Below are 26,165 nucleotides of genomic sequence, written 5' to 3' on the forward strand. Positions count from 1 at the left end.
TGTAGCCACTTCTTCATTTATCCACAGTATTTATTGAGTATTTGTTCTATTCAGGGGTTGTTTCGGGTGCCAGGGATACAGAAGCAAACAAGCAAACAAACAGATACAAACACATGCCTTCATGTTGTTTTCATTTCATTTTAATGGAAATCTTTTTAAAAAGATAGACTTGTGTCTTCTTTTTTTTTTTTTTTTTTGAGACGGAGTCTCGCTCTGTCGCCCAGGCTGGAGTGCAGTGGCATGATCTCGGCTCACTGCAAGCTCCACCTTCCGGGTTCACGCCATTCTCCTGCCTCAGCCTCCTGAGTAGCTGGGACTACAGGCGCCCGCCACCACGCCCGGCTAATTTTTTTGAATTTTTAGTAGAGATGGGGTTTCACCATGTTAGCCAGGATGGTCTCTATCTCCTGACCTCATGATCCGCCCGCTTCAGCCTCCAAAGTGCTGGGATTACGGGTGTGAGCCACCATGCCCAGCTGACTTGTGTCTTCTTAAATAGTAACCTGGACTTCTACCTTTTGCTGATCCGTGGTCATTATTGTGAATATGATTTGTTACATTTTTCTATATTGGCAAATAAGCCTTATATGGAAGTCTTTTTTTGTTGTTGTTGTTTTGTTTTGTTTTGTTTTTTTGTTTCGAGACAGGGTCTCGCCATGTTTCCCAGGCTGGTCTTGAACTCCTGAGCTGAAGTAGTCCTCCTGCCTCAGCCTCCCAAAGTGCTGGGGTTACAGGTGTGAGCCACCACGCCCAGCTCCTTATATGGAAGTCTTCTTTTTTTTTTTTGAGACGGAGTCTCGCTCTGTTGCCCAGGCTGGAGTGCAGTGGCGCAATCTCGGCTCACTGCAAGCTCCGCCTCCGGGTTCACGCCATTCTCCTGCCTCAGCCTCTCCGAGTAGCTGGGACTACAGGCGCCCGCCACCAGCCCGGCTAATTTTTTGTATTTTTAGTAGAGACGGGGTTTCACCATGGTCTCGATCTCCTGACCTCGTGATCCGCCCGCCTCGGCCTCCCAAAGTGCTGGGATTACAAGCGTGAGCCACCGCGCCCGGCATATGGAAGTCTTAATAGTGTATGGAGCTGTGGGACAGCATTGGAATCTGAGTTGGGAAACCTGGGTTCCAGTTCTCATTCTCCCAGTCAGTAGTCCTGGGATTTAACCTCTCTGAACATTGCTTTCTGCTTCTAGAAATAGGGATAGTATCATATTATCTGTCTGCTTCCTTTAATCCTCCATTCAACAGTTAATTAATATTCTTTTTTTTTTTTTTTTTTTGAGACAGAGTTTCGCTCTGTTGCCCAGGCTGTAGTGCAGTGGCACAATCTCAGCTCACTACAACCTCCGCCTCCCAGGTTCAAGCGATTTTCCTGCCTCAGCCTCCTAAGTAGCTGGGATTACAGGCACTCGCCACCGTACCTGGCTAATTTTTGTATTTTTAGTAGAGACGGGGTTTTGCCATGTTGGCCAGGCTTTTCTCGAACTCCTGACCTTTGGTGATCCGCCCACCTCAGCCTTCCAAAGTGCTGGGATTACAGGTGTGAGCCACCACACCCGGCCAATTAATACATTCTTTTAAAAAAAAATGTATTAAAGTTATAGCTTTTAAGTTCAGCTTAAAGATACATTATTCTATGTATAAGTCTAGGAAATTTTAACATTTCCCTCCTTCTTCCTAAGAAATTTTCAAATATACTGAGATGTTCAAAGAATAATACAATGATCACCTGTATATGAACCTCATAGAGTCAACAATTGTTAGAATTTATGTCATTTGTGTGTGAAATACATTTTAAAGCACAGGCACACCTCAGATACATTGTGGGTTCAGTTCCAGATCACTGCAATAGAATTAATATCACAATAAAGTGAGTCACATGAACTTTTTGGTTTTCCAGAGCATATAAAAGTTATGTTTATACTATATTGTAGTCTGTTAAGTGTGCAGGAGCACCTTGCCTTTAAAAAGTACATACGTTAATTTAAAAATACCTTATTGCTTTTAAAAACGCTAACAATCATCTGAACCTTCAGTGAATCATCTTTTGCTGGTGGAGGGTCTTGCCTTGATGCTAATGACAGCCAGCTAATCAGGGTGGAGGTTGCCGAAGGTTGGGGTGGCTGTGGCAATTTCTTAAAATAAGACAACAGTGAAGTCTGCCACCCTGACTGACTCTTGTTTTTATGAAATATTTCTCTGTAGTATGCAATACTGTTTGCTAGCATTTGATCTAGGGTAGAACTTTCTTTGTTTTTTTTTTCAGACAGAGTCTCCCTCTGTCACCCAGGCTGGAGTGCAGTGGTGCGATCTCGGCTCACTGCAAGCTCCATCTCCCGGGTTCACGCCATTCTCCTGCCTCCCGAGTAGCTGGGACTATAGGCGCCCGCCACCGTGCCCGGCTAATTTTTTGTATTTTTAGTAGAGACAGGGTTTCACCGTATTAGCCAGGATAGTCTCGATCTCCTGACTTCATGATCTGCCTGCCTCGGCCTCCCAGAGTGCTGGGATTACAGGCGTCAGCCACCGTGCCTGGCCCAGGGTAAAACTTTCAAAATGAGTCAGTCCCCTCAAACCTGACTACTGCCTTATTAACTAAATTTATGTAATACTCTATATCCATAGTTGTCATTTCACAGTGTTTGTAGCATCTTCACCAGGAGTACATTCTATCTCAAGAAACTTTTTTTGCTCATTCATAAGAAGCAGCTCCTCATCTGTTCAAGTTTGAACATGAAATTGCAGCAGTTCAGTTACATCTTCAGACTCCACTTCTAACTCTAGTTATCTTACTAATTCCACCACATCTGAAGTGACTTTATCCATTGAAATTTTGAACCTCTCAAAGTTACCCATGAGGGTTGGAATCAACTGCTTCCAGTATCTTTAATTTAATTAAATATGCTTAATGTTGATATTTTGACCTGCTCGCATGAATCGTGAATATTCTCAATGGCATCTAGAATGGTGAATCCTTTCCAAAAGTTTATAATTTACTTTGCCCAGATCTGTCAGAGGAATCACTATCTATGGCGACTATAGCCTGAGGAAATGTATTTCTTTTTTTTTTTTTTTTGAGACGGAGTCTCGCTCTGTCGCCCAGGCTGGAGTGCAGTGGCTCAATCTTGGCTCACTGCAACATCTGTCTCCCAGGTTCAAGCAATTCTCCTGCCTCAGCCTCCCAAGTAGCTGGGATTACAGGTGCATGCCACCACTCCCAGCTAATTTTTGTATTTTTAGTAGAGACAGGGTTTTACCATATTGGTCAGGCTGGTCTTGAACTCCTGACCTCAGGTGATCCACCCGTCTTGGCCTCCCAAAGTGCTGAGAATACAGGTGTGAGCCACCACGCCTGGCCCAGGAAATGTATTTCTTAAATAATAAGACTTAAAAGTAAAAATGACTCCTTGCTCCATGGGCTACAGAGTGGATGTTATAATAGCAGGCATGAAAAGAACACTCATCTGTTTGTGCATCTCTATCAGAGTCTTGAGTGACCAGATATATTGTCAGTGAGCAGTAATATTTTGAAAGAAATTTTTTTTTCTGAGTAGTACGTCTCAATAGTGGCCTTAAAAATTCATTAAACCATGCCACAAATACATATGCTGTCATCCAGGGTTTGCTGTTACACTTATAGAGCACAGGCAGAGTAGATTTAGGATAATTCTGCAACTTAAAGTCACCAGCTGCATTAGCCTTTAACGAGAGAGTAAGCCTGTCCTCAGACGACGTGCACTGACCTCTCTCCAGCTATGAAATTCCTAGGTGGCATCTTCTTCCACCAGAAGGCTGTTTCATCTGAAAATCTGTTGTTTAATGTAGCCACCTTCATCAATGATCTTAGCTAGATCTTCTGGATAACTTGCTGTAGCTTCTATAATACATCAGCACTTGCTGCCTCACCTTATACTTTCGTGGTACAAATGGCTTTTTTTTTTTTTTAAACCTCATGAACCAGTCTCTGCTAGCTTCAGATTTTTCTTCTGCGACTTCACCTATCCAAGCCTTCAGGGAATTGAAGAGAGTTAAGACCTTGCTCTGGATTAAAGGGAATGTTGTGGCTGGCTTGATTTTCTATCCAGACTACTCAAACCTTCTCCATATCAGCAACAAGGCTGTTTTCGCTTTCTCAACATTATGGATTTTTTGTGAAGATAAGTGAATGTATTTTATGTGGCCTGGTGGTGTTAATTGTAATGCAAATGCAACATAGTTTTTCACTAAATGGTCCTAGATTGCTGTGCCCTTTGAGCAGCCGTATCTCTGTGTGGAAGAATGATAGTTGTTACGTGTTGATTGCTTGTTAAAGGTACAATTTTTAGAGGTATATGGCGCCCAAAACAGATAACCGTTACATTCCCATTATATTATTGGATTTTTTAGGAAAAGAAGTAAAAAATAATTCAGAGTAAACTTTTACTTGGTGGAGAGAAAGATGTTGGAAAGCATTCACTCAGTTTTCAGCCTTTGCATCATACAAAACAAGATTTTGATTGATGTGGCAAACAGCAAAAGGGAAGTGCAAACTATGTAGAAAAAGAGTATGTATCGTCTAAAATAGTTTCTGAAATTGAAAATATGCTTCATGTTTAGAACTCCTTACAGTAGTCCTGATATATAATGATAAGTCCCAGGGATAAACTATTTAGTAATTTCTACTCGTTTATACATATGTTGATGATCCTTCAAATATACCAGATTCAGAATCAGTGAGTCTTTATTAAGGGCTTAATAATAGTGATAGCTACACTTTAATGAGAGCCTGGCAGTATGCTTTAGTTAGCACTTTATTTTTATTTTTTACATTTTATTTTTCTTTTTTCTACCCTGTTAACTGCTAGTGCTGTTTATCCTTTTATTTTTTTTCTAATTTATTATTTCTTGCTGAAAGGAAGAATTAGCACTTTTTACTTTTTTTTTTTTTTTAACAGATGAGGAAACCGAAGCTTAGAAAATTTTCTAGTTTCTCAGTGGGAGAGCTGGGAGTCAGAGCTGGCTTTTCATCTCAGCCTGATTTTTGTAGGTTCCTACTTCCTTACAAGTAGATCATATCTTCATAGCTCTTCTGTTCCATCATTCCGGAAGTGAGAACTGAGACTCAGAGGGGTGAAGTGACTTACTCCAGGGCACACCAGTCATACCTGATATCTTAGATTGGAGCCTGTGTCTTTTGACTCTGAACCCTGTCTCTACCCAGCTTTCTGATTGCATCCCTGAACCTCTGCCAGTGCACTCAAACAGTCCTTGAAGCTCTAAGTCTAGCAACCAGCCCGTGGAGCCTTTCCTGCTTTTCTTGCCTACAGCATGGTGCTGTTGCTTGTATAGTGAAGTATAAAATCAGAACCCAGAATGACTTCAGGGCATTAACCAGGCATGTCAAATGAAATTCTAGTGAGATTTTCTGTGTAGTGTAAAATTTTGTGCAAGTGACAACTTCACTGTGAATTGTTTTCCTGTAAGTAACTTTAATACAAAAATTATTTTATAATATAATTTCTCAAGGCTGTTGTTGTTTTTCCTCTTAGGTCATTGCTAGAATCGTGGATGGAAGCAGATTCACTGAGTTCAAAGCCTTTTATGGAGACACATTAGTTACAGGTATAAAGGTGAAGAATTGAAAATATGAACACTCTCTGCTGCTTTGAAAATCAGGAATCTCTTGTTTCAAGACTTTGATACACTTGACATGGGCTTTGTTGTTGAGAGCACTACGAATGTGTGAGCCAGTTTTCAAAAGGAACTGCTTTATAAAGACAATTTGTAGCTTAATGGCTTCATGAATCCAAAGAGTTGTAAATGGTAATAGCTAGATGCTGTGGTGTGGGTCCCTATCTGTGACTTTGTGACATTAGTTGTATAAAAAGGTTCTTATAGTAAAATTAGTAGAAAATACTTGTAGTTCTTTTTGTTTTTCTGGATAACAATAATTATTTTGCAAATTTCAGCACTGTTTCCTTTGTTCTTTAGTGTCCAATTCAGCAAGGAAGTTTTCTATTGTGTTTACCTTCCCAGAAGGATATAGAGTGAGTTAAACCTTCTCACAGCCTCTGTGTAGGTCTTAAACTGATTCATGCAGACACTAAATTGAGAATTCAGTATATCCCGTCAGGAAAAACAAAATAAGGATGTTTATAAAAGTTAATTTTTTTAATCTAAACTGTTTCGTTTGTAGGCCTTTGAAGAAAAGTTTTTGAGATAGATGCTAGACCCATAATAATCTATTTGGGACAAATGGAAGAACAAATTTTGTGAATTTTACTTGTTCATAAAAAACTTGAAAATACAGTAGTTAGTCAAAGGTAATACCAGAGTAGGAAAAAAACTAGCTACAGAAATCCAAATTGCAAATATACATTGAGGCTTAAGGATAAATCACAGTACTTTGTCCCAGTTTGATTTGTGAACAAAAGGAGGGTTCACACTGGGAGTAGAATTTATGTTTTTGTACTTAGGTGTTTAAGTGATTAAAAGCTTTTTGTTTGATATATAGACAGGATTTGTCACCAAATTGTTCAGAATGTAACAGTCATTGTGTAGCAGTTTAAAACAAGTCAAAGCCGTTTCTGCTTTCTCTAAAGATGGATGGGCTGTCTTTGTTACCTGCTTTTATGGATTTGCCTCCTACTTGCTAAAAGCCCTGTCACTCTTGTCCCCTAGAATACACAACTTGGTTTCTTCCATCTCTTGACTGTACTGGAGTTCAAATACATTTAGGGACAGAGAAGGGGAATGAGAAGGAGAAGAAGGGAATTGAGAGGCTGGTGGTGGGGGTGGGGGTGGGGGTGGTGGATAAGAAGGGTGGGAGGAATGAGAATGTGGGAGGCATAAAGGGTGAGGAGGTGAGAGGGGAGAACAGATTTTTCTGGGTCTCAAATGTCTCTGAAAGTTCCTCAGGGTTTCCTCCTGCCTCAGCACTTACCATGTGTAGCCTATAGTCATTTCTTGGACACCATGCTTTCCCGTTTGTAACTCAGGTTTGGATCAAGCAGTTGGTGAAGACCCTCCCTCTATGAGTGTCCCTAGGAGTGTGGGACATGTTCCCTACTCAGCACATCCTGTCTGTTCCTGGAGATCCCTAAGCGGGGCCTAGTGTGGGTTGAATCTAAGTAGTTAACAGGTTTGCACATTTGCAGGGGTAGCATCTTTCCAGTGAGTGATCTGTTAAATTCCCATGTCTTTGTGCAGTGAAGCAGGACTAAGAATGGATTGCTGGACTTTTTGGAAGTTTACCCCTTTCTGAATTACTTCTGTAAGTGGCAGTGCCATTTAGGATGTACTGCCTAAGTTTTTGGCTGGGATTTTAGGACTGAAAGACATGTAGGTGGCCATCAAATCAGGGTTTCATTGTATCACATTAAATAAACATGATAAATTAGCCATGTGTAGTGACTACTGGGGCCTATAGTCCCAGCTGCTTTGGAGGCCAAGGTGGGAGGATCACTTGAGCCTGGGAGGTTGACGCTGCAGTGAGCCATGATCTCACCATTGCATTCCATCCTGGGCGACAGAAAAATACCCTGTCTCATAAATAGATAAATAAGAACATGATGCTTTTTAAAAAGTCATAAATCCAGACAAAGCCAGAGTAAAGAAGAAGAAAAAAAAAAAAAAGCAAATCTTTAAAGATTCAGGCTGGGCGTGGTGGCTCATGCCTATAATCCCAGTACTCTGGGAGGCCAAGGTGGGAGGATCACTTGAGCCCAGGAGTTCGAGACCAGCCTGGCAACATAGCGAAACCCCATCTCTACAAAAAATACAAAAACTAGCTGGGTGTGGAGGTTAGTGTCTGTAGTCTTAGCTACTCAGGAGGCTGAGGTAAGAGGGAGGATCACTTGAAGCCTGAGAATTTGAGGCTGCAGTGAGCCATGACTGTGCTACTGTGTTCCAGCCTAGGCAACAGAGTGAGACCTTGTCTCAAAAAAAAAATTCAGTTTTCTGGCTTATCAGTATGTTGATACTCTCTGTTATCTGTTAATTTTTCTTCAATAATTATTTTGATATTAAAAATGATATTTTTATAGTATCCCTAGTGTCTGGCACATACTAGACACTGAGATATATTAAATGAATAAATGGATAATACACTAAGCCAATTATTTAACCAAATCAATCAAGACAAATGGATAACTCAACATGTATCATGACCCTTTCTAGAAGCAAAAGAAACCAGAGTCTAGGACCTTAGGAACAAGAAGATTGTGACATGAGCTGTATAAGACAAAATCTCTTTGCATTTTAAACTTGGATCTGATATTAAAGAATGTGTAAATATACCTCTTGCTTGTGAATTAGAAGCCCTTGGAAAAGCACAAAACATAAATCTTCTTTGAATTTTCTTTTGAGGATTTGCTCGAATATTTGGGTACCCAGTAGGTATCGTTGGAAACAACGGAGTTCTCTTTTCTGAATCTGCAAAAAAGGCAAGTACTGTTAAAAATATTTCAAGATTTTCTGTTTTAATTTAACGTAATGTTGAAGGTCAAATAATGAGTTAAAATTTATTGCATAAAAGTATAAAAATGCTTAACTAGATGCCTCAGCAACCAGAACACTGTGTGCGCAGGCATGTGTGTGTGTGTGCATGCGTGTGTGTATACGTGCATGTACGTTAGTATTTGAAACAGTTTTTATGGTGGTTTACATTAACGTGCTGATGAACCATCTGGAGCACTATTAAAAATGTGCTCATTTTAGGAAAATTCTCCTAAGATACTTGAGTTATAATTGCTATAGAGGACATGTACATATTCTCAGATGATAGAGAATACTTGTCCTGAAAGTGCTTCATGTCCTGGTGGGACTCAGAGGTCTCATGGTTCAAAGATTCAGGTGTCATGGAATACTATGCAGCCATAAAAAATGATGAGTTCGTGTCCTTTGTAGGGACATGGATGAAACTGGAAAACATCATTCTCATTAAACTATCGCAAGGACAAAAAACCAAACACCGCATGTTCTCTCTCATAGGTGGGAATTGAACAATGAGAACTCATGGACACAGGAAGGGGAACATCACACTCCGGGGACTGTTGTGGGGTGGGGGGAGGGGGGAGGGACAGCATTAGGAGATACACCTAATGCTAAATGACGAGTTAATGGGTGCAGGAAATCAACATGGCACATGGATGCATATGTAACAAACCTGCACATTGTGCACATGTACCCTAAAACCCTAAAGTATAATAAAAAAAAAAAAAAAAACAAAGATTCAGGTGGCTGTAAAACCTAAAGTATAAAAAAAAAAAAAAAAAAAAGATTCAGGTGGTTCTGAGACATGATCTGTTTATTCTCTTCTATCCCATTATCGCTTTAACTTTATTGTATTTTTACTTTTTGGAAATGAGAATAGTGGGTCTTTGTTACTGGACCCGTGGCTTTAAGAAAGGAAATTCTTTTTATTTATTATTATTATTATTTAATTCAGTCCTCCAAGACATCAGAAAAAAGAGGGAGTTCTTGAATATCTTTTGGCTTAGTTATTATTTGATTTCATGTATCGTCTCAGATTTACCTAAACTTGGATAAATGTAATTCATATACTTATTTGATAAAAATGTCTTTTAAAAACATTTTAATTCACCAAACTGCTTCAGGAAGTAAAATGTTTCCTTAAGAAAAAATATGTTTAGTATTGCTTTTTCTCTTGAAATAACAGGGTAAAAGGTCTCTATTGATGCAGATAATAGGCAGTTGAGCTCTTTCATACCCTGATTGAGGAAGAATTTGTCTTTGGTGAAATTTTTTATCAGTAAAATTGGTTTCTGTATTCTGCTATTTATTATTACTCCTTCAACTCGATTATAAAATGAGAACAAGAAATTAAAAGTAACAAAAATAAAAAATCACTTATAATTATACCAGAAATAGCTTTTAGTAACATTTTATTATTTTTTCTTAATAGTTTCCTTTTTTAAAAAATTGATATGCTATACATAGAGAGGTTCTGCGTGTTTTCATTTAATAGTATATAGACAGTATTTCTCAAAATATTAGATATTCTTGAAATAATGACTTTTAATGAATATATAATATACTTATTTCAATAGAGGAAATGTCAGACTGAGTCCAAACAAACTCTGCCTGGCTTTATTTGTCAGCTTGGCACAAATAAACCCCAGAGGAGTTATGTTTGGCCTCAGCCTGATGTTTCGTTTGTTGAAATAAGCCCCAAAGGTCTATGTGATTTTCTCATTCTTGTAAACGTAGTCATATTGAAGTCGAGCAATTACTTTGCAATTTTGTACCTGACAAGGCATTTCCAGTAGAGGTAAAGAGAAATTCAGATAGACTAAAACATAAAGGAAATGGTTTATAAGAGTTTCCTAAGTCATACAATCTTGAGGGAGGAAATAGTTGTATTTTTGTATCATTAAATAATTTCCTAAACTCAAAGTTAGAAGATTTCTATCACTCATCTAATCTAAAATTCCATTTATCTGGGGAATGGTGGCAAGGACGATATATTTACTATAATCTTAATGCATTAAAGAATTTCAGATGATCATCAAAATGGAAATGTCATCTTCATATCCCAGGAGGGTTTATATTCTGGCTTTTCTAAAGCGGAGAGCTAGAGAATTGTCATATAGCAGAGTTCAGCAATTCTCATTGGCATCAGTTCTTTCTTTTCTGTTACTTAAGTTTCACTTGCTGTTTACAATGTTAGTGATTGACTTCATCTTTGACGCCAACAATAGTCTTAGAGTCATGTGCCAGTGATTATACAGGTGATTGTGCAAAACCAGTATAGTACAAACCTACAGTTACATATCCTATTGATAGAGGAGTAGCACTGTACTATTACTGTTACTCTTACTATAAGGTAAGACTAGCCAAACAAAGGATATTCTTAGCCGGGAGTGGTAGCACACACCTGTAGTTGCAGCTACTTGGGAGGCTGCGACAGGAGGATTGCTTGAGCCCAGGAGTTTGAGGCTGCAGTGAGCTATAATTGTGCCACTGTACTCCAGCCTGGGCAACAAGTGAGACCATGTTTCTTTAAAAATAAAAACAAAAAAAATAATAATAAGAAGAGAAAAAATTTTAAAGGGGAGTATTCTTTCTTGTCTTTGGCTGAAGTGGTGGTGTTTGTAGAATGCATGATGATAATAGAGTTAATTCCCTTTTAAAAAGATTTTTATGTTATTTGCTTATAGGGTGCTCACTTTGTCCAGTTATGCTGCCAAAGAAATATTCCTCTGCTGTTCCTTCAAAACATTACTGGTAAGAAAATAGCTTAATCAGTTTGGTTGTATTGATTCCAGAGCTGTACCATCAATGTGGCTCATGTATTGGACAGCACACATGTAGACCACTTCATCAGAGCGGGAAGTTCTACTGGAAATGCTCTTTCTGGAGGCCCTTTAAGAGTTAGCACTTTTCGGCTGGGCGTGGTGGCTTACCCTTGTAATCCCAGCACTTTGGGAGGCCGAGGCAGGCGGATCATGAGGTCAGGAGATCGAGACCACGGTGAAACCCCGTCTCTACTAAAAATACAAAAAATTAGCTGGGCGTGGTGGCGGGCGCCTGTAGTCCCAGCTACTCGGAGAGGCTGAGGCAGGAGAATGGCGTGAACCCAGGAGGCGGAGCTTGCAGTGAGCCGAGACTGCGCCACTGCACTCCAGCCTGGGCGACAGAGCGAGACTCCATCTGAAAAAAAAAAAAAAAAAAAAAAAAAAGAGTTAGCACTTTTCTTCATGCATGTTAAATACTCTGAGGAGATTATCCATATTTTCTTTCCCCCAAGTAGCTGGGCCTACAGGCATGTGCCACCATGCCTGGTTAATTTTTGTATTTTTGTAGAGACGTAGTTTCACCCAGACCATGTTGCCCAGACTGGTCTCAAACTCCTGAGCTCAAGCAATCTGCCCGCCTTGTTCTCCCAAAGTGCTGGAATTACAGACATGAGCCACGAGCCACCACACCTGGCTGATTATCCATATTTTCTAAATGAAGCTATTTCTGAGTTATGTACATGATCAGCATTCACATGGCCACCCTTTACTCCTGTGTGTGCACAGCCACACACCCAGAAAGCAGCAGGAGCATGATCTGATCACTGCAGAGAGCATCATGCTTTTCCTAGGACCCTTTTCCTCCTCAAGATTTCAGGCACGTGCTACGGTCTTCCCTTTTATTGTACAGTGAATTCTACTTGAAGTAACATCATTTTAAAATGTATGTGTATACCCTGAACCAAAGTCTGGGGATTCAAGTTTTGGCCCCAAAGAATGGTATGACCAAAGTGAGATATGTCACCTCTCTGGACTTTTCTCCAGAGATGATCTTCACATGATAGATAAATTGATTTTTAAGGTCTGTTACAGTTCAAGAGTGAATTCTCCGATTCTCTGGTATCCTTCATTATATGTTGCAGAGTGTCTGAGATATACAGGGCATTCAGATATGTTGGTTAGCAGAAAACAGCCTCCCCCATCCCAGGCTACCTCAGCTTCAAAGGAAGGAGAGGCTCTTAGTAGTTGTTGGGATCATGCAAGCCTCTATGAGGAGGAGTCAGGCTCTTGGCAGTCAACAGGCCTTGAAATAGTACTGGTGCTAAAGCATCTTCATCCTGTGAGCTACTTAGGTTCATGATATTTGGTTAGATGAGTGTTGAGAGAAGTTATATCCAAATGGCAGCCTAAGAGGGTCCTGCGTGGCAACTTATGTAAAAGGGCAGATAGAAAGGATTCTGAAGCCTAACTATACCAGAGTTCTTGTTTTTAATAATGATTCCTGGATTGTTAACCACCAGGCAGTTAAAACTCTGTGGTTTGAAAATATCTACATTTTTGTTTTGTTTTGGCCCTGTTGGGTTGAGTTTAGTTTTTCAGCATTGCATTTGAGATTCCTGTGGGATATTCACCTGGAGGCATATAGTAGCAGATGAATAAGTCTCAGTACAGGAGAGGTGTTTTAGGTAGAGATGCAAATGTAGACATCATCAGAATATGGAGGTAATTTTAAAGCTGTGGGAATAGATAAGAACCCCCCGAGAGAAGAGAAGAAGGTTCAGTGACAGTCTTCGAGTACGTCTGATTTTTTCCTTTTTCTTCAAGAGTAAAGGAAGACAGGGAGCATGATTATGCAGTTTTCTTAAGATGGGAAGGAGAAGGATTTGAGAAAGCGAAGTGAGATGCCTCACTCTTCTTTTTGAAGGCAGGATCCCCTCCAGAGAATAGAGGGGTGATGGGTTGGGTTGGGTTGGGTGGGGTAAGAACTTGAAGATAGCTGATATTTGAAGTAGGTATGGTGGGAATGTTACAGTGGAGTCAAGGCTGGGGAGATTGAGGAGTTTCTGAGCTTTTCTGAGGGTCCGGCTGAGTAGGGTAGCTGCAGGAAGCAGGTGGTGCCAAGTAAAGGGCTGTGCTGCCATTCCTGTGGTGACTGCAGGAGGCACGTGCTCTGGGGGAACTGGTTGGGTTGAATTGGATGACCAGATACTGGAGTTTGGCAAACCAGGGATAGTGGCAGTCAGTGAGGCAGGTGAGTCTGCAGGTCCACAGATGGAAGAAATGCCTTCGCTGGAGACTGGCAGGGTAAGGAGACAAGCAAAGCCCGACTCAGTGTTATAAGGCGGAGAAAGAGGAACCCAAGTTCTGGAAGGCAGTGAAGTTGCAGAGCAGCCTCCACAAAGCTAGGGGCTTGAAGAAATAGAAGGATCCTGTATTGAAATGGAAAAATAGTGTTTTTTTAACCTTGCTATTGAGTCATTGGCAGGGACTGTTAGCATCTCTATGAAACATTCATCTTTATGTCATCAAAGTTTTAAAGCATCAGTTTAGAAAGAACAGTCTGTTTTAAAACCAGGTCAATGAAGGCTGAAGCCCTCATAGTTGGGCTCATCACAGCACTTTGTCATTAGCTAGCCATGTCACATTCTTTTCAGCATCAAGCTGCTTCTTTGACATCATCTCTTTTTAAAAATTTTTATTTATTTATTTTTAAATAGAGGTAGGGTCTCGCTTTGTTGCCCAGGCTGGTCTCAAACGCCTGGCCTCAAGTGATCCTCCCACTTAGGCTTCCTAAATTGTTGGTATTATGGGGGTGAGTCACTGCACCCAGCCGAGATCATCTCTTGAAGATAGATTGCATCCTCATATTGTTTGAAGGTTTCTATGTGCATCCAGATGAACTGCCTTAAGAAAATTCAGAAAGTGATTAGAGAAAATTTTATTTTATCCTTTTAAAGCAAACTTTTTAACGGCATGTTTCACATATAAACATTTTCTTAAGGCGAGAGGCGTTTAGTAAAATGAGTTTAGTAAAACAAGATGTCCTTTTGGTGGAATTGCATTCCGCATATTAATCCCATCACCCAGAGGCTCTCTTTCTGATCTTTCTCTCAGGATTTATGGTTGGTAGAGAGTATGAAGCTGAAGGAATTGCCAAGGATGGTGCCAAGATGGTGGCTGCTGTGGCCTGTGCCCAAGTGCCTAAGATAACCCTCATCATTGGGGGCTCGTACGGAGCTGGAAACTATGGGATGTGTGGCAGAGCGTATAGGTAGGGTGTCATGAGTTTCTCTGAAACAAAGAAACATGCTTCAAGTATAAAATACATGGTCAGTTTATTTGAAATAAAGAATGCCATTCCCAGATCTCAATCAATTATACCTTAATTTGTATCATCTGGAGGGGTGAAATGAAATTTAATGCCAAAGGTGTTAATTGGAAGAAATCTACAATGGGAGTCAAGAAATACTTGAAATGGCTGATAATGAAAATGCCACACATTAAGATTTGTGCAGTGCAGCTAAAGTCTGGCTCTGAGAAAGGTATGTAGACTTAAAGGCATATATGGGAAAAGAAGCAAGACTGCAAGCCAGTGAGCTAAGCCTTCATCTGTGAGAAGTTCAAAGAACAGCACATTAAACGCATGACAAATAGAAAGGACATAATGAAGAGCAGACATCAGATAGAAGAATCAGTATAGCCCAAAGTTGGTTGGTTTGAAAGTTTAACAAACTTGATAATCCTATGGTTAAACTAAAAAATAAAGAGAGACAGCACATATAACCACTATCAGGAATGGAAAACAGGACATGACTGTAGATCATGAGAGGATATTATGAACACTTTTATACCCAGAATTACATGGAGAACTTAGAAGTCCTGTCCGTGCTCAGGCCCCTCCTCTGGAGTCTAGTCTGGGGTAGGTTCCAGGCATTTGTATATTTGTGAAAGCTCCACAGATGATTGTAATGTGCAGCCAGAATTAGGAACCACTAATTTAAAAGGCAAACATGGGCCTCTGAAAATCTGGGTTGTATATTGACTTAATTTGTTTATTCTTTCTTTTTTTCCCCCAGCCCAAGATTTCTCTACATTTGGCCAAATGCTCGTATCTCAGTGATGGGAGGAGAGCAGGCAGCCAATGTGTTGGCCACGGTAGCAAAGGACCAAAGAGCCCGGGAAGGAAAGCAGGTGAGTGTTGTTTTCTCTTGTTTCTCTCTGGTTTTGCCTCTCACCATAAACACCCTAGAGCCAAGGAGCAGCGTGCCTGGAAGCCCTTGGTGTTCATGGCTGGGGACCCGGCACACGCTGCCTGGCCATATTTAGACTGTGCTGCCCTGGAAGTTGTTCCAGCAAATCACATGATTTCTGTCCTTTATCTTTTTAAAGCCATTTCATCTGGGGTACTTTCTTTGTGGCCATTTAAAATTGTTTCAGAATTTCCAAGAAAACATTTTTTATTTTATTTTTATTTATTTTTTAAATTTTTGAGACAGAGTCTCGCTCTGTCACCCAGGCCGGAGTGCAGTGCTGCAATCTTGGTTCACTGCAGCCTCCACCTCCTGGGTTCAAGTGATTCTCATGCTACAGCTTCCTGAGAAGCTGGGATTACAGGTGTTTGCCACCACACCAGGCTAATTTTTATATATTTATTTATTTTGAGACAGAGTCTCACTTTGTCGCCCAGGCTGGAGTGCAGTGGTGCGATCTTGGCTCACTGCAAGCTCCGCCTCCTGGGTTCACACCATTCTCCTGCCTCAGCCTCCCGAGTAGCTGGGACTACAGGCGCCTGCCACCACGCCCGGCTAATTTTTTTGTATTTTTAGTAGTGACGGGGTTTCACTGTGTCAGCCAGGATGGTCTCCATCTCCTGACCTTGTTATCCACCCGCCTCAGCCTCCCAAAGTGTTGGGATTACAGGCGTGAGCCACCGCACCCAGCTTAATTTTTGTATTTTTAGTAGAGACAGGGTATCACTATGTTGGCCAGGCTGCTCTCAAACTCCTGACCTCAAGTGATCTGCCCACCTCCCAAAGTGCTGGGGTTACAGGTGTGTGCCACTGTGCCCAGCCAAGAAAACACTTTAGAAACTGACAGTAAGTATCTGAGGCATAAAGATGTTTGATTCTTAGTCATTTGTACTTAGTGAGGTTTAAATAAGTCTGATGTACTACTTTGATTTTATGACCAAAAGCAGCAGAATTTTGTTCTTTGTATTTTACTTTTAGATTGTTGTTAAGGATACCCTGAGTGGGAGGGCTCCATCATCTATTGAGAATTGAATAGCATTATCCTGTGTATAAATGAAGAAAAATGGAAAGGGCAGTGGAAACTTGATGAAAGGCAGATCAGCAAGCGGCTGCTTTTAAAATGAATTCTTTTGTTTGTGTCTCTGTTGGAGATTGTTTTGAAATTTTGCATTAATTTTTATTAGTTACAACTTTTAACTCCTGCGTAAGCACCAAGTATGAAGATGATGGATGTGTGTTCCTGAAGTTGCTTAGGTGCACTGTTGTCTCATTATGGGAAGGGATGGAATGGAGGGAGCCCTGTCTGCTCTGTGCAGGAATCATCAAGTCTTCCACCTAGATTGTGGAGTAAGGTACTGCCTCCCTGAATGCATCCACCCATGCCTCACATCCCTAGTTGTCTTTTCCGAGCACTGGGAACTCTGGAGGCTTACCCTGAGGTTTCACATTCACTTTAGTACCTACTAGTATCAAAGGAAATGGATAGCTTTGCTTTCGTGCAAGTGGTTGGGGTGTGGGGCTGTGGGCGGGGGAGGTAGGATATGAAATTCTACCTGATACTTCAAAGACGTCTGAAATTCTATGAAGCCTAGCATGGTGATCTCTTATTAAGTAGTTGTTCTTTGATTACTTCAATATACAGATACATGAATTCGTTTATTTTTATATAGGAAATGAAAGCACAGTGTGTTAATGGTTCTCCCTCAGAATTCGTGACCTAGACAATGATACTAAGGTATTAGCATATTTACATAAAAGAAGGTAGAGTTTATTTGAAATAAGTCTTTGTTTCTGGTGTTGAGTTGCTTTTTGAGTTGAAAGTATTTTTCAGGGTTTCAAATTAAGTTCTGAAGATTTTTACATCTGAATTAATTATCACTTGATCCTTGTAATACTGATGGGAAGGCTGTGAAATTCTTAATTGGGGGAAAATATCTCTCAGTTCTCTGGGGACTTGACTGAAAAGGTTATTCAAGATTTGGTTGGTATTTTACCCCTTTGAGCTTAAACATTTAAGCTTAAGTTTTAAATTTTGGCTATTTTAAATGAGAATCTCATACTTTTCCACGTTCTTAACTGGCGACTGCTAAGTGTAACGCAGCCCTTTTGTTGGGTTGTATAATTCACATCTATTATTGTACCCTGCTGTGATACACAGTACCCTGGGTTTTCACCTTATGTGAAATAGCCTCAGGATATTGTCTCTGTTAGGGGAGATGGGATGGGGCACTAACTTGATACTCATGTCTTAGGCGAGAGCATGTATGTTAATGATCACTTGTAATTTATACATCACCATGCACATGTTAGATTCATGAAATCTGTTGTTTCTTTTGAATTGAGATGATCTAAACAGGGCCAGTTGTTCACTGAAGCTGACTTACTCATGGCCTCTTTTCCTTTAGTTCTCCAGTGCTGATGAAGCGGCTTTAAAAGAGCCTATCATTAAGAAGTTTGAAGAGGAGGGAAACCCTTACTATTCTAGCTCAAGGTAGGGGCCAGAACATCACTAACTCTCTGATGGGTGCGGATGGCAGTCAGGGGAGCAGTTTTACAGAACTCTATGTATTTGAGATGGTCCAGCATTCATAGGAACTGGAAAATAACATTTGGACACACTTAATTTTGTACTGTTGTTTCTTTACAATGTGAATGGCTACTGCTGAAATGCCACCCCTCCTCCCAGCTTCCCTGCGCTGTGGACTCACCACCACTGGTCTGATTCCCGCTTCCCTTGTCTTGCCCCTAGTTGAAGTGTCTGGGGCCTAGAGGAGTCCTGCAGCCCAAGGTGGGCCATGCTAGGAGCTGAGAATAGGTTATAAGCTTGGCTATGTTACTTCAGCAGTTCTAATTTTTGCTTAAAAACCCCTCTCCTTGATCATTTTGTTTTTACCCCATTTTAAGCATGAGATTGGTTGAACACTTACTGGCATTTGTTGACAAGTATGCTTGTACGTTTGGAAGGTGATTAGTCACCACCAGGGTCTGTGTGTCAGCGCCAAATAATTACCTCACAGACCATTGCCGCTGTTGGCTCTGTTTGTTTCTTACACCACTTAATGAGGTAATAAATTATCACGCCTGTCCCAGCTGAAGACCCGCTGGTGCCTGCTTTCACATCTTTCTTCAACAACTTTAGTGTTCTGCATTCTGAAGACTAGTCTAAGCTTCATGTCTTCCTTTCATCCCTTGGGCAGATGGAAAAAAGAAAGTAACTCTGCATCTTGTAAAATTAACTTATGTTGTAATTTATGCTGGCGAGGGCAAACTGGAGAGGAGAGGGGAGAGAAAAGAAAATCAGGCCAGGCACAGTGGCTCGCACTTATAATCCCAGCACTTTGAGAGGCCAGGGCGGGCAGATTGCTTGAGCCCAGGAGTTCGAAACCAGTGGGGCAACATGGCGAGACCCGGTCTCTACAAAAAATATACAAAAATTAGCCAGGCGTGATGGTGTGCACCTGTAGTCCCAGCTACTCAGGAGGCTGAGGCAAGCAGATCAGTTGAACCTGGGAGGTCAAGGCTGCGGTGAGCTGAGATCATGCCACTGTGCTCCAGCCTGGGTGACAGAACAAGGACCTATCTCAAAAAAAAAAAAAAAAAAAAAAAAAAAAGCAAAAGTTACAGTCCATTACAATCATTTGAATGGTTCCTTGGTGGATACAAAGACAAAACATACTGATTTTCAAGAACATAATTAGTTTGAGGAGATAAATAATACCATTTGGGTGTGTGTATGTGTTTTTGTTTTTGTTTTCTTTAAAGACAGAGTCTCACTCTGTTGCCCAGGTTGGAGTGCAATGACGTGATCTCAGCTCACTGCAGTCTCTACCTCCTGGACTCAAGTGATCCTCTTGCGTCGGCCTCCAAAGCTGGGACTACAGGCATGTGCCACCACACCTGGCTAATTCTTTTGTATTTTTTGTAGAGATGGGATTTCACCATGTTGGCCAGACTGGTCTTGAATGCCTGAGCTCAAGTGATCCTGCCTTGGCCTTCCAAAGTGCTAGGATTACAGGAGTGAGCCACCTGTAATCGTGGCTGGCCAGCATTTGGGAATTTTTAAAGGTTTTTTGCTAAATATATATTTTTACAAACAAATTTACAGGTATATTTTATTGTGGTGGTTTGATTCATTTAATTAAGAACAAAATATTTTATAGTCTTTGAGAGCTAAACATGTTCCTGATTTTATCATCATGTAAACAGACATATAGTAGCCAATAAATGCAAAGAAGCAATAGAAAGCCGTATAAGAGGTTTGAGATGAAATATAAAATATATATTGTTAAGCTTTTCTATAGTTTTTTTTTTTTTTGCACATAAGATTTTGACTGAAATACACAGGGACAGCTGAAATATTAAAGTTTGAAAAATTGTGTATTTTGTGTGAGTCGTTAGCTTGTTTTTCAGCCCTTACTAAGATAAGTTATCTCTTGAGAAAGATTGCATCCTTTATTATTTTCATACTAACATTATTATTATTTTTTAATGGATTATATTCAAGGCAGAAGAGTAAATGGCCCAGAGAGACTTATCTTTGGAAATAAATTTTAACAGACAGTAAAGTTTTCTGTGGATCTGTAGATTTTTTTTTTTTTTTTTAGACAGAGCTTCTTGTTGCCCAGGCTGGAGTGCAATGGCATGATCTCGGCTCACTGCAACCTCCGCCTCCTGGGTTCAAGGGATTCTCCTGCCTCAGCCTCCCGAGTAGCTGGGATTACAGGCATGTGCCACCACGCCTGGCTAATTTTGTATTTTTAATAGAGATGGGGTTTCTCCGTGTTGGTCAGGCTGGTCTCAAACTGCCAACCTCAGGTGATCCACCCGCCTCGGCTTCCCAAAGTACTGGGATTACAGGCATGAGCCACCACACCTGGCCAGATCTGTAGATGTTTAACCCTTCTGTTGAAACAGCTGGTGGCATGGAGACAGCAGCTTTCTTTCAAAGTTGAAAGGATTTCCAAGCCAGTTTATGGTACCTTCCTCGGGTTTAGTAAATCTCAGCTTCACAGTAAAATTCCCTGGCCTGCTTAGGTTTGAACATGGCTAGATCTGTCTTTTCAGAGACAGAGCTTGTCATTAGCAGTTACTGGAACCTACAATGTTTTCCTTAATCCTAATAGATTACATATGTAGCATGCCAATTTGCTTCTGCTCAGTTGTTTTTATAATCAAACTTTTATCAGGCATTTCATTAGTGCCTCTTACCTGGGGCAGTCTTTTTAATGAATATTATTAAGCAGCCCCTTCATCACCATGCTTGCTGTGCTGCAGGCTTCAGAGGGAGTGTAATCAATTCACCTGGTTGCAGATGACAAGAGTGGCTTTCTTTTTATTGGGTGTTGATACTTTAGGGTCCCTATTATGAATGTTTTATGAGCAAAGATTTGATTCATGTCTGTCAATGTAAGAATGGTTTAATAATTGATGCCAGGTTCAGATACTGAAGGGATTTGTATAAAAAAAGCAAACTGCCACCTACTAATAACCTTTAAAAAGTAATATTTCTCAGTCATTTTTCCTTATACATTTGAGGTTGTCGATGAAAAGGAAACTAAAATTTCTACTTAAAAGTTTCTTCTGCAAGCAGTTTAAAGTTATTGTTTTTCCTATTGTAGCAAAAAATAAAGACCTACATTTGAAGGTATCTATTTTATTAATAAAATGTACTGAAGCCGGCCAGGTGTGGTGGCTCACGCCTGTAATCGGAGCACTTTGGGAGGCTGAGGTGGGCGGATCACCTGAGGTCAGGAGTTCGAAACCAGCCTGGCCAACATGGCGAAACCCCGTCTCTTATACAAATATAAAAATTAGCCAGGTGTGGTAGCGCACTCCTGTAATACCAGCTGCTAGGGAGGCTGAGGCAGAAGAATTGCTTGAACCCAGAGGGTGGAGGTTGCAGTGAACTGAGATCATGCCACTACACTGCACTCCAGCCTGGGTGACAGAGGGAGATTCCATCTCAAAAATAATAATAAATAAAATGTACTGAAGCCTATTCAGTAATTTTCATAGTTTCTTAAGAGTTTGGATGGGGGTTGGGGAATATACATTTTCCAGTAAAGTTTGAGGTTATTACCTGGGTATATGTGGTTCTGCATATTAATGACAGAATACACCAACTTGGCTTATATATTTGTGTGGGAAGAAAAGGAATAGGAAAATTTTTCCTGAAATAAGTAAACGTATTGTCAAATTAGGGGTTACTTTGAGATCTCTTGTAAAAGTAGTTCCTTAAGCCTTAAGCCTGACATGACATTCTGTGGTGGCCTGGGATGAAAGTCATATCATTTTTTTCCACCTTTTCCCCCTCTGTCTTGAACATAGTTTCTGTTGTGAGATTATGGTACATGGATGCTAATCAGTAGATCCATGTGTTACCTGAAGGAAAACTTCCTTGGCATTTCTGCACACGGAGAGTGTATAAATGGTAGTTTGGTGGGAAATTCATAACTCTTTTTTTGTTCTTTTGTCAGGGTGTGGGATGATGGGATCATTGATCCAGCAGACACCAGACTGGTCTTGGGTCTCAGTTTTAGTGCAGCCCTCAACGCACCAATAGAGAAGACTGACTTTGGTATTTTCAGGATGTAACTGGAATAAAGGATGTTTTCTGTTGGACATGTACCAAAAATTAACACATGTAGTAGCCTTAAAATTTTAGACTTCTCGAACATGAGGCTATTACAGTAATTTTTTAACACTGTGCATTGTACTTTTCTATCTTAAAAAAATCAGTGAGGATATTTATTTAATGAACATCAATTCCTTTTAAATTTTCTTAGAGAAATTTCTCTGTGGCTCAGTTTTAACCCCCGTAAAGCGGAGACAGTAATTTACAGTTATCCTTTGTGACCCACAAAGTATGAAAAGTTCTGTAATGTGTAAACTCAGTTCTATAACCTGTATTATTGAGATAATTAATATGAGGTTGTATTTTCACTGAAATGATTGTTTTGCTGGTTATGCTTGGTGATATTTTAGCGGGCTTATTTTTGAAAGGCATCTGTTACTTCAGTGGCATAAAATGCCCTCACACTGCTGTGCAGCCATCACCACCATTCATCTCCAGAATTTGTTCTCAGTCCCAAACTGAAACTATACCATTCAAACAATAGTGCTGCCCATTTCCCCCTCCCCCGAGCCCATGACATCTCCTTATTTTTTTATTTTTATTTTTATTTTTTTTGAGACAGGGTGTTTCTCTGTTGCCCAGGCTGCAGTGCACTGGCATGATCTCAGCTCACTGCAGCCTCCACCTCCCGGGTTCAAGCGATTCTTGTGCCTGAGCCTCCCAAGCAGCTGGGACTATAGGCATGTGCCACCACACCCAGCTAAGTTCTGTATTTTTAGCAGAGACGGGATTTCACTATGTTGCCCAGGCTGGTCTCGAACTCCTGACCTCAAGTGATCCACTGCCTCGGCCTCCCAAAGTGCTGGGATTACAGGCGTGAGCCACCGCACCTGACCACATCTCCTTATTCTTAAATGTATGTGTTTCTCATGGTTTGATATATTCTTGCTGGGCCATTTCAGCCTGTCATGGCTTCACTTGCCATCTAAATGCAGATGATTACTGCCTTGACAGTTCTTACCCCAGCTCTCCCCTGAGCTGCAGGCCTGCATATCCACTAGGTCTACTGGACATCTGTACTGGTTGTTGTGGAGGAACCTCCGGCTTGCTCATTAAGTCCTACTGATTTTCACTATCCCCTGAATTTCCCCACTTATTTTTGTCTTTCACTATCACAGGCCTTAGAAGAGGTCTACCTGCCTCCAGTCTTACCTAGTCCAGTCTACCCCCTGGAGTTAGAATGGCCATCCTGAAGTGAAAAGTAATGTCACGTTACTCCCTTCAGTGATTTCTTGTAGAAGTGCCAATCCCTGAATGCCACCAAGATCTTAATCTTCACATCTTTAATCTTATCTCTTTGACTCCTCTTTACACAGGAGAACGGCTCCAGCTATTCTAGCTCTCTTTCAGTTCTTTGAACCTTCCCACCTTAGGGCCTGTAAGGTTCCCTATGCCCAAATTGTTCTACTCTCCCTTCTTCAACACATCCTTCAGTTTAAGCACTTGCTTCTCTCAGTTTAAACTCCACTTCCTTAGGGATGTCTCTGTGACCTCCCTGTGCTGGATTAGCTTCCCAACTCTATGCTCTTATTAAACACTATCTACTTCCTTTGTCATAAACTCATCATTTTACTATAAACATTAATATTGTCCTCCTGCTAGAATGTAAGCTCCGTGAGAGCAAGGATCCTCCCGTTTACCCTGTACCTCCAATGCCTGGCACTTCTAGGTGCTCAAATATTTGTTGAATGAATGAAAAATCCATATTGTAATTGATGTCCTCTGGCCACATAGTTTTAAAATTAGGCGATTGATTATATGACCGAATAGAACTATCAGATGTTTTCCTAATAAAGTCAATATTTCAAACATTTGTGTGTGATATTTAATATTTTAAACATTTGTGTGTGATATTCAATGTGTATCAGGAAGTCAATTTAGTTTTTGTGGGGAGAATACAGATAGATGATCAAATTCAGTGGTAGGTTACGTTTTCAGAAGAAACACATTAATCATATTAAAATAGTAATATTAATGAAATTTTAATGAAAATGCGCATCTATGTCAAAAGAAAATGATTTTCTATATAAAGACTAGGTAGTATTCCTTTGGTAGGAACCATTAACAAGTCAGGGATTCATGGATATTTTAGGACTGCTTTTGCCTTTCTGGGAAGAAACTGGCCATCAATAAAACCACATTTAAGTGAATTGGATTTTTTTTAAAATTTTTCTAGAGGCAGGGTCTTGCTATGTTGCCCAGGCTGGACTCGAACTCCTAGGCTCAAGCAATCCTCCTGCTTCAGCCTCCCAAGTAGCTGGGAATACAAGCTTGCACCACTACGCCTTGCTCTATTTTGTATATTTTATCCAACAATAAACATTTATAATTGTCTTACCAAAATAGGTAATACTTTTTAAACATTTTGACTATCATAAATATGAATTCCAGCAAGGATAATATGAGCTACTTGGAATTTGAAGAAATACGCAACAAGATAGTCTCTAAATTTGCCCCTGTTGGTACTTAAAGAATGAAAAAGACAAGATTACTTCTGTTTTTCAGTTTATAAGAAATGTATTTTCAAATCGAATTTGTTTAAAAAAAAAAAAAAAGAAAAAGCACTCCTGCACCAGCAGAAGGGACTATTGAGTGTTTGAGTGACACTTCATCATTTGCCAACATGCTTATGTGCATGTCTCTCCGGAGAGAGGCCATATGTTTCCTTCACAGGGATAAATCAAAGCAGGTTTTGGAATGATTTCATTAATAAGATTATTATTATTATTATTATTATTATTTTTTTTTTTTTGAGACAGAGTCTCGCTCTGTCGCCCAGGCTGGAGTGCAGTGGCGCATCTCGGCTCACTGCAAGCTCCGCCTCCCGGGTTCACGCCATTCTGCTGCCTCAGCCTCTCCAAGTAGCTGGGACTACAGGCGCCCGCCACCACGCCCGGCTAATTTTTTTGTATTTTTAGTAGAGACGGGGTTTCATCGTGGTCTCGATCTCCTGACCTCGTGATCCGCCCGCCTCGGCCTCCCAAAGTGCTGGGATTACAAGCGTGAGCCACCGCGCCCGGCCTAATAAGATTATTTTTGAGAGGGCACATTAGTTCTAAAATGCATTGAGGTTGGTTTTATGGAAGATCAAATCTCCACTAAGAGTCTTAGCGATTTTTTTTTTCTTAGTGATCTCTTAATGATTGGTGCTGAAGTTTCATATATGGAAAAATGGCATGAACTAGATTATCATAGCCTAGTGTCATTCATAACATTTCTCTTAAAATGTTACAATTAAGTACAATTAATATTTAATGATGACATAGATTTTAATCATTTTTGACAAAGTTTTGTGCCTTTCCACTAAACACTTACAAATAGTTTGTTTCAGCGGGGCACCCTGGCTTAACACCTGTAATCCCAGCACTTTAGGAGGCTGAGGCAGGAAGATTGCTTGAGCCCAGCAGTTGGAGAACAGCCTGGGCAACGTAGCAAGACCCTGTCTCTACTAAATAAATAATAGATAAGTAAATAAATAAATAGTGCTTTTATTTTATGTGCTTCAAATTCTCTTTTATCTGGAATCAGGATCCTGAGGACTAAGTTGTTCTTAGGGATGAATGAAATTTCTATGCCCCTTTTACCTTTCTAGGCAAATGTACATTCCATCAAGTTGACTGTGTAATTTATCATCCACATTGGGGCCTTTGAGAGTGAGAAAAGGGGGGTCTTAATAATAACTACACTGGGAAACAGGTCTGAACTGGGACCGACTCATCCCAGTTTGAACTGGGATGTGTGCTCACTGCCTGTAACATCATCATGACTGAATACTTCGGCTGCATATCAGCTTTTGAGAATTCTTAGAAGCCTTCGCTCCAGATACCTGCTTCATGACTTTTAATACAGATTTCAGTGTGATACCAGTCACATAATATGTGTGCATTAGCATTCTAGAAAGTCATTTAATTGACCCTAGAGGAGAGTTTACCATAGGGTGGGGATGATTTTGTTTCCCAGCTGTTAGTTTTCTGAGATCGGTGGTTCGATATGTCTGGCAGCTTTGTCTTTCACAAACCAAGTCACATGTTTGTGCTACTTTTTAAGG

The 26,165-nt window shown here is 40.4% G+C and overlaps 1 protein-coding gene across 4 annotated transcripts in view; it reads left to right on the top strand.

Moving 5' to 3' along the window:
• Positions 1-23,926, top strand: part of MCCC2 (methylcrotonoyl-CoA carboxylase 2) — a 67,569-nt gene extending 43,643 nt beyond the window's left edge. For 2 of the 4 annotated variants that reach the window (XM_030798376.1, XM_030798378.1), the window contains 7 exons: positions 5,525-5,597; positions 8,343-8,419; positions 11,156-11,222; positions 14,348-14,504; positions 15,310-15,424; positions 17,889-17,974; positions 21,960-23,926. In XM_030798376.1, the coding sequence (XP_030654236.1) occupies positions 5,525-5,597; positions 8,343-8,419; positions 11,156-11,222; positions 14,348-14,504; positions 15,310-15,424; positions 17,889-17,974; positions 21,960-22,077 (693 nt within the window). In that variant the 3' untranslated portion in view covers positions 22,078-23,926. Of the gene's footprint in view, positions 1-5,524; positions 5,598-8,342; positions 8,420-11,155; positions 11,223-14,347; positions 14,505-15,309; positions 15,425-16,667; positions 16,836-17,888; positions 17,975-21,101; positions 21,186-21,959 lie in introns of those variants that run through there. The other 2 variants (XR_004026733.1, XM_030798377.1) reach the window with 2 other exon arrangements.
• The last annotated feature ends 2,239 nt before the right edge of the window (positions 23,927-26,165 follow it).

This window comes from Nomascus leucogenys, chromosome 18 (genome assembly GCF_006542625.1).
Source record: "Nomascus leucogenys isolate Asia chromosome 18, Asia_NLE_v1, whole genome shotgun sequence".
Taxonomy (NCBI): Eukaryota; Metazoa; Chordata; class Mammalia; order Primates; family Hylobatidae; genus Nomascus; species Nomascus leucogenys.